Below are 8,792 nucleotides of genomic sequence, written 5' to 3'. Positions count from 1 at the left end.
AAGTAATCTCTAGGTTGGCAGTTACTCCTTTTGCAACTGAAAGTCTGAGTCAGTGCCTCTTAGCCCAGCTCACCTGAGGAAATCCAGGGCTGCTTTTGTTGTTTTGTGTGTGACAAAAAAAAAACCCCTCAAAGCAAAGCCCTGAATAACAGTTTGGTTAAGAAAACTTCCCCTCTCCTCTTTAACTAAAATCACAACAGCACCTGCAAGCCCCACAGAGCACAATAAACCTCGGGGTTGTGCTGTTAATTGGAATATTTGGGGATTTTGTGTTCTCTCCAGCTGTTTTTTAAAAGTGTTGGGGTTTAAATAATTAGGAAACTCACCTCCAGCTCTTCCATGGTGACAATGCCATCGTGGTTGGCATCAATGACCTCCTCAAACTCCTTCCTCCTGTCTTTCACCCAGTCATCATCAATGTCCTGAGCCTGCTGGTTCTCCACGGTGCCGACAGGTAAGGAGATGAACTCGGAGAGGGTGAGCTTCTTATCTCCATCCTGATCTGCAAAAGAACCACCAAAGAGCTGAGAAGTATTTCCTTAATGCCCATTAAAAATGAGAAATCTCAGTGGGACAGGCTGCCTGCTTTGAGCAGTCCTCACTCCACTCATGTGCCAACAATTCTGAATTAAAAAATGCAACTTGCTTGGAAAACTCAACCATTTATTTCCACTTTTCTGAGTGGAAGTCACGACTGTGACAGGGCTGCTGGACCAGGGAAGTGCAGAGCAGCCAGTGCCCTCCTCAGGAAACCTTCATATCAATGTGTTTTATAATATTTAACATTTTATATAATGTGTTTTATAATATTTAACATTTTATATCAATGTGTTTTATAATATTTAACACTCAGCAAACCTCTTCTCCTATTGCTGCAATGACCCTGCAGCAGCAGAGCTTTGTGTGGAGTAGTGAAGAAGCAGAAGCTGAAGGAGTAGAAGTTGATTTGTGTTGTATGAAGTACTCAGAGTACCTTTAATGTTCCACTCAGAGTATCTTTAATGTTCCTACTCAGAGTACCTTTAATGTTCCTACCCAGAGTATCTTTAATGTTTCCACTCAGAGCATCTTTAATGTTTCCACTCAGAGCATCTTTAATGTTTCTATTTAGAGTATTTTTAATGTTTCCACTCAGAGTATCTTTAAATGTTTCCACTCAGAGTATCTTTAAATGTTTCCACTCAGAGTATCTTTAAATGTTTCCAGAGTACCTTTAATGTTTCTATTTAGAGTATTTTTAATGTTCCTACTCAGAGCATCTTTAATGTTCCACTCAGAGCATCTTTAATGTTCCACTCAGAGCATCTTTAATGTTTCCACTCAGAGCATCTTTAAATGTTTCCACTCAGAGCATCTTTAATGTTCCTACTCAGAGCATCTTTGATGTTTCCACTCAAGAGTATTTTTAATGTTTCCACTCAGAGTATTTTTAATGTTTCCACTCAGAGTATCTTTAATGTTTCCACTCAGAGCATCTTTCTAATGTTCTGGTTTTTAACACCCAGAAACTCAACTTAGCCTTGAGACAACTCCAGGATTTGTGTTAACAGCTTATTTTTTTTAACTCATCACATCAGAAGATGAGCAACCCAGATGTGCCAGAATTGCAGCCTGACCCCTGGCACTGCAGTAACCACCCAATATTCCATTTGGGACGAGCTGTGGTTTCCTCCCTGTGACAAATTTCCTCAGAAACATAAATTTGTGTTAAGAATGTGAGTTAACTTGAAACAAAATACAAGTTAATTTACAGGGAAATTAAGTGGTGTGCAGGGAAGCAGCTCCCAGGAAGACCCTGGAAAATTCCATACCCAGATCCCGGATGATTTCTTTCACCATGAACTTGAGCATCCCCCTGCTGTGCTCTGGATGCAGGAAGGACAGGAATTCCTCCTCGTTCAGCAGCAGGTCAGGAGGGGGGTTGTCAGCCTGGTACCACCGATCCTTCAGGTTGTCTAAAACCTCCTGGGCTGCAAATTGAATCAGATTTCAGCCACTGTCACAGTCAATGAATTTAAAATACACCTTGCCCTGACACTCAGTGGATGCTCCACGAAACCCTCCACGTGCCTCAGTAATTTCATGCAAAGGAAATATTTTTGCTGCAAAGAGCAAATGCAAGTTGAAGTTCCTGTGAATCAACAGATAAATCAGCAGCAAAAAAATCCTTTTACTTCTCTCTCCTTTCATTTTTCATTTCACAATCCCACTTCTTTCATCTCTCACACAACCACTGCAGTGAAGTTTTTTCCTAATCTGACTGAGAATCAGAATTTACCCCCCGAGTTTCTGCTAAAACCACACATCTGAGTTGAAATCAAACCCACACGGGGTGAATTTGGGCCTGAACAGGAAAAGAGATACCTGCCCAGAGTATTCTTTGTCTCATGTAGGCATTTTCTAAATGACACACTGGAAAAAACTCTGTCTGGAGCACTCCCTGCTACCTGCAAATACACTGAAACACAAGTCTGAAGTATTTGCTTTCAGGAAGTTTTCAAACACTCTGAGTGTTATTTATCACTCAGATATTTTTAATATTTTTATTTCATAAATATTTTTATTTCATAAATGTTTTTATTTAATAAATATTTTTATTTAATAAATATTTTTATTTAATAAATATTTTTAGTCAATAAATGTTTTTAATAAATATTTTTAGTCAATAAATGTTTTTATTCAATAAATGTTTTTATTCAATAAATGTTTTTAGTCAATAAATGTTTTTATTTAATAAATGTTTTTATTTAATAAATGTTTTTATTTAATAAATATTTTTAGTCAATAAATAATTTTATTTAATAAATGTTTTTAGTCAATAAATGTTTTTATTTAATAAATGTTTTTATTTAATAAATGTTTTTAGTCAATAAATGTTTTTATTTAATAAATATTTTTAGTCAATAAATGTTTTTATTTAATAAATATTTTTAGTCAATAAATGTTTTTATTTAATAAATGTTTTTAGTCAATAAATGTTTTTATTCAATAAATATTTTTATTCAGTAAATGTTTTTATTCAATAAATATTTTATTTAGTACATATTTATATTTAATAAATATTTTTATTTAATAAATATTTTTACTTAATATTTTTATTTAATAAATATTTTTACTTAATAAATATTTTTATTTAATAAAGTAAATAATTTTTAAAATTTCATTTAATAATTTTTTAAATTTCATTTAATAATTTTTAAATTTCATTTAATAATTTTTTAAATTTCATTTAATTGTCTTAAATTACTCCTGAACTCTCCATCAATTTAAACTTTATGAGTTCAAAACTTTAAAAGGTTTTAAAAACCTCCTGAAAGCCTTCAGGTTATCATTTTTTAATTTAATTTAACAAACTGGCTTCAATAACTCCTGAAGGCTTTTGGTTGCTGAGTTACAAGAGGAAAAACCACCCCAACATCTCCATTTGTTGAGCTGAGAGCTGGAATTTCGAGTGAAGTTTTCAGTGAATATTCCTGTGAAGAGTAAAGAAATCCTTCAGTCTTAATATGAAGATATTTAATAATCTTGGGCAAGTTTGTCACTGGCAAGTTTTAGTTATATCAAGGACACAGTTAACTCAGAATAATTTATGGTTTTCCAAGGCAGTCAACCCCAAGTGGGAGAAGTCCTAATTCAACTCCCTTTGCCTTAGTCTTAAATGAAATTAAAACTGTCAAGCACCAGGTAAAATTGTTCTTATCTGCAGAAATTAATTCAAGTGGTGCCCCTAATTTTGGCCTGGCAGCCAAACTGCCCCGTGCTCCTGCCCAAGGCTCAGAACAGGCCTTAAGCTCTGAACATCCCTGTGGTTTTTATTAAACAGACCCCCCCAAAAAAAGCATTTTTATGCTGCTTTAGAGCCCAAGCCTCAGCTTTGCCTCTCAGCCCAGGAAGCTGCAGATAAGTAATTTGATTTTTCCAAATAAGGCTGGGTAGCACAGGTGGAGAAGTGCTGCTGCAGACACTTGCTGACTCAGCAGATGTGTTATCTGATGAGCACTCCTGTAAATTCACCCCAACCACCCTGCCCAGGTGTTTTCCCTGCCAGAAAACTCCAAGCTCCCATTTGCATCTCAGTTGCTTTTTTTTTTTTGATCAGTGGAAAGTGTCACATCAACCCGATTTTCAATGACTAATTCCTGCAGGGAAAGGCAAAAGCTTCGTGTTTTAATTAATGGTAAATTTAAACCCTTCTTGAGTCGGGGAGCAGGGAGATTCCTGCTAAAATTTGCCATTTTTATGGCACGTTCCAGCTGGAAAGAATGTAGGATTTCTGTTTTATGACTCCCACATCCTATATTTGTGTACAAGCAGAACAACCAAAGCATTCATCTCCTATTAGGAACAGTTTTGACACTCAGGTTTCAGGAACAGAACAGAAAAACCAACACACCCCAGTCTGCACTTACTTTCTTCATCTATTTTCAGCTCTTCGTTGTTTTTGATCTTCTCAGCAATTTCTTTTTCATTAAAGCCTTTACTTGCCAGGAATTTAATTTTGTATTCATCCCAGGACACGTGGCCTGTAAGGAGGAGAGAGATGTCAGGCATGACACAACAGGGTTCAAAATGATGAACTTTTGACTAAAAAACCAACTCGTTCCAAACCTTTTGGTCCAGCCCAAGCAGCAGACTGAGATTTATGAATGGCACAAGATGAAAACTAGCACCTGATTCACTTTTCTTTTTTGTCTGGGCTCTGTGGAAACAATCAATGATGTCACTGTTGTCACCCCATCCCCACAGAGCCACTTGTTCCAGTGCCCTGTGACCACAAGTGACACGACAGAGCAGCGAGCTCAGAACCACAGGCTGGGGCACAGCCCCTTCCTCGTTGTAGGAATGGAAAAACTTGGGATTGTGGGCAGCCCAAAGGGATTTGGGATGTTAGCACAGCACCTCTGAGCAGCCCTGGACACCAGGAGATGCAGGAATCTCTCACTCTTACCGTCCCCATCGGGGTCCACAGCTCTGAAGTGCATTTTGTTCTCTTCCACAGCCTCCTGGAAATGTTCATCCGTCTTTTCCATGATCCAGCGCTGCATCTCCTTGGCTCCAATCTTTTTATCATTATTTACATCCACCCTGGAGGAGGAAGGGGCAAAGCCTCTGTTACACCTCCAACTCTGGGAACATGTTACAGCTGAGAGTTTTTCACTCTGAACACATTTAAAGGTCCTGCACATCCACCTGTTCTCCACGAGCTTTTCCAAGTTGTCCGGCTCGACTTTGTCCAAGATTTAAGGATTGAGGAGGGAAAGGTGAAGCCTATTTTTAGATTCTAAATTAATTGCTTTATTCAGCAGGCTGAGAACATTTACAACCCTCTCTGAGGAGCTGCACATTGTTGGAACTCCAGAGTAACAAGCAAGAAGTGAGCAATTTATTGCCTAATTAAAGGAAGTGCAACATTTACTTACCCCTCAGTGAAACACATTCAGCCACCCTTCACTTCCCCGTAAATGAACTCATATTTTGTTCAAGTGAACTCACATTCTGCTCAAGTGAACTCACATTTATGTTTCTGAGGAAACTTTTCACAGGGAGGAAACCACAGCTCATCACAAATGGAATATTGGCTCATTTCCTTTGGTGACAACTGCCAGCAGCTCCAGGCTTTCACTAATTGCAAACACTTCTCCTCCAAAGTTCTCTCAGCCAAGAATTCCCTCCCCATTTGCCTTTCCAAGCCCTTTATCCCTTTAATATTCCAAGCTCTCTGAGGTTTATTGCTGAGCTGCCTCCCTGTGTCTGCCCAGATCCCAAACAATGAAACTACAACGTGAATAAACTTGTCCTTTAAACTATTTCATAGTACTTTTAAGTGGAATTAACCCTATTAAACCAAGGTTCCTCTGTTACACCTCCAACTCTGGGAACATGTTACAGCTGAGAGTTTTTAATTCTGAACACATTTAAAGGTTCTGCACATACATTTATTCTCCACGAGGTTTCCAAGTTGTCTGGCTCTGCTTTGTCCAAGAATGTGCTTTTTTTCTGACTAAAATCATCAGGAAAAATCCAGCTGACAATCCTGTTTTCCCTAATGTGCCACCATTTCCAATTCCATTGATTCTGATTTCATTCAGAATATAAAAACTACTGATGAAGAATAAATACAAACCCACTAATTTGCCAATTTGCCACTTTGAAGGGGTTTTTTTTGAGCACACCTTTAAGTATTTATTCAAAATAGATACAACTGAAAAGCCACCACTAACATTTAAGAGGCAAGAATCTATTTAAGGCACACCAAAACCACTCTGGTTCAATTGAAAAAACAAACCCCAAACATAATAAAAAACCCCCCAGCTCGACTCTTGCTTTGTTATCTCTCCATCACTGAAGTGTTATCATTGAAACTCAAGTTCTTAAATATGTGATTTGCCTTTAAATGTCAACCAAATGTTAAAAAGCTTGAGCCAAAGAACAACCCCAGCCTTATAAAACACAATAAAACTGTCAGGAGAGGGCTTTAAATATCATTTCAGGGCTATATTTAAATAGGAGTGTTGGTGACAAGAGCAATAAGATGGGGATTTTGCACCCACCAGGTTTGAGGTGGAACAGGTACAATAAAAATGAGACTAAACCAGAGCATTTCCCCCCCCTGAACATTTAACATTTGGGTTCCTGAGATCAAAGCTATCAAGCTTTGATACTTTTTTTTCTACTTCCAAGCTGTACTTTCCACCTAAATCACCCCCTGACCACCGAGGGAGGGAACAAACATCCCATTTATTGCTCATTTAGGTCACAGGTGGCACCTCTGAGTAAGAAACAAGTGGGCACTTTGTAGGATAACTGACTTTTTCCTACAGTAGGGGTTCTATTATATAGGGATAAAATAAAAATAAACCACTTTCAGCCCAGTTTCTCAACCACAAGCCATGAAAAAAAATCAGATTTTTGTGGTCCATTATCAATAAACCACTTTCAGGTCTCACCCAGAGCCCCCAAAAATGCCAATTTTTTTTTTTTTTTGAGCCCATAAATCACTTCAGAGCTGGTTTGTGTTTCATCCAAAAAACAACTTCAGGGAGTGACACCAGAAAATGAAACACAGAATTACCAACTGTTTCAGTCACAAGGAACTTGCCTGGAAAAATCACAGTTTGGGGAGCAATTCTTTCATGTCCCAACTTTATTTTCATTAATCTTGTTAGATAATAATTTATGCTTTGAACTGATTATTTTATCCTGTTTTATCCCCTGAGGAATCTCAGCTTTCACTGATTAAAAGCACACTGTGTGTGTTGGCTTTGTGCCTTCCAACACAGCAATTCCAGAACATTTGGAAGCCCAAGGACTTTGGATTTTCACAGAATTTCTCTTTTAGGCTTTAGGAGGATGTCTGGAAAGCAATCAGAGCCCCCCCAATCCTTCCCTACATTTTTAAGCTGATCATCTGAGGGAATGTAATTTTAAGGATCTGAATGGAATTGATCTGAAATCCAATTTATTTAAGCTTCCTAAAAAACCTCTTTCATAACAAACAGGCAGAAATTAAAGAGTTAGGAAATTGCCCTTCCCAAATTACAAACAATGTTTCCAATAAATGTAAAACAGCAAAGAAATCTTAATGTTTTTATGTATCCTACCAGTGAAGTGAGTGAATAACAGACACAATTCCACCCTAAATTAAAATAAAACTCATGGAATCAGCAGCATTAAGGGCTCCAGTGTAATTTGAGCTGCTCTAAGGAAATTAATCCTTCATTCAAAAATGCAAATAAAGCCAATTGTGCCACCTTGTGTCTAAAAACACCCCCTGGGTTTGATTTGCAGCACAATAATTGACCTCCAAACACCTGACCCAGCACAAAAAGTGCTTTAGGAAAGGTCTTAAACTAAATATTTTTACACCAAGTAAAGAAATAGATGAACTTTTTTAAAAAGCTCTAAAAGAAAACTTTAATCTTTTCATTCTCATGTTTCATTTTCTTTTGCCAAATTCTGAAGAAATGCTTTGTTAACACTTAATTTCACTAAGCTGCCCTGTGGATTGCTGAATTCCTGGGGGTTTTTAACACCTTCAAAACACAAACACAGCACTTAAAAGCTGAGGTTTTTCCCCCCCTTTCACCGTTGTAATTTTTCAACATCACAGGAAACCACCCCAACTTTGACTCTTCCCCTGCTCGACTTACTTTGCAAAAATGACCATCAGCTTCTTCCTGTTTCTTCTGGGCTCTGAATCCTCCTCAAATTCCTCCATCTCCTTTCCCAGGAAAACCTCCTGATGGAATTCTTTGTTCAGGTGCCCGTCCATCTCCATTTTGACCCCGTTCAGGTGATCTGGGGGCAGGATCTCGTTCTCCTCTTTGCCATCAGCCCCTTTCTCCTTGAGCACAGAATTATTTGCAGGCCTGGCATAAACATCCATGAGGAGGAAGATGAAGAGGAGGGATAAATACAGAGAGCCCAAACTGCACAGGAAGGCTTGTCTTGACATCATTTTGTCCTTCTTTTTAATTTAAAAATAGTGGCTGATGAAATTACTGCGGGTTAAAGGATCTACAAACAAAAAGGAGAAAATATATCAATTAAATTCTGGAACGTGAGGACACGAATAATAATAAATAATATACAAAATACAAGTATACAAGTATAAAAAAATACATACAGGTATAAATATAGAAGTATAAAAAAACTACACAGAATATAAAAATTTAAGTATAAAAACTACACAGAATAAAAATATGTAAGTATTAAAAACTACACAAAATATAAATATATGACTATAAAAACTACACAGAATAAAAATATGCAAGTATAAAAAACTACACAGA

General features: G+C 37.3%; 1 protein-coding gene across 1 annotated transcript in view; it reads right to left on the bottom strand.

Annotated features, from left to right (window-relative positions):
• The window catches only part of SDF4 (stromal cell derived factor 4), a 12,181-nt gene that overhangs the window by 2,385 nt on the left and 1,004 nt on the right, over positions 1-8,792 (bottom strand). The window contains exons 2-6 of the mRNA XM_027658167.1: positions 8,151-8,517; positions 4,949-5,085; positions 4,410-4,523; positions 1,812-1,970; positions 327-502 (exon numbers count right to left, since the gene is read on the bottom strand). Of these exons, the coding sequence (XP_027513968.1) occupies positions 327-502; positions 1,812-1,970; positions 4,410-4,523; positions 4,949-5,085; positions 8,151-8,458 (894 nt within the window). The 5' untranslated portion in view covers positions 8,459-8,517. The remainder of the gene's footprint in view (positions 1-326; positions 503-1,811; positions 1,971-4,409; positions 4,524-4,948; positions 5,086-8,150; positions 8,518-8,792) is intronic.

Source organism: Corapipo altera, unplaced genomic scaffold (genome assembly GCF_003945725.1).
Source record: "Corapipo altera isolate COAL_440 unplaced genomic scaffold, ASM394572v1 301, whole genome shotgun sequence".
Classification (NCBI taxonomy): domain Eukaryota; kingdom Metazoa; phylum Chordata; class Aves; order Passeriformes; family Pipridae; genus Corapipo; species Corapipo altera.
This window is presented reverse-complemented; position numbering and strand designations above follow the sequence as displayed.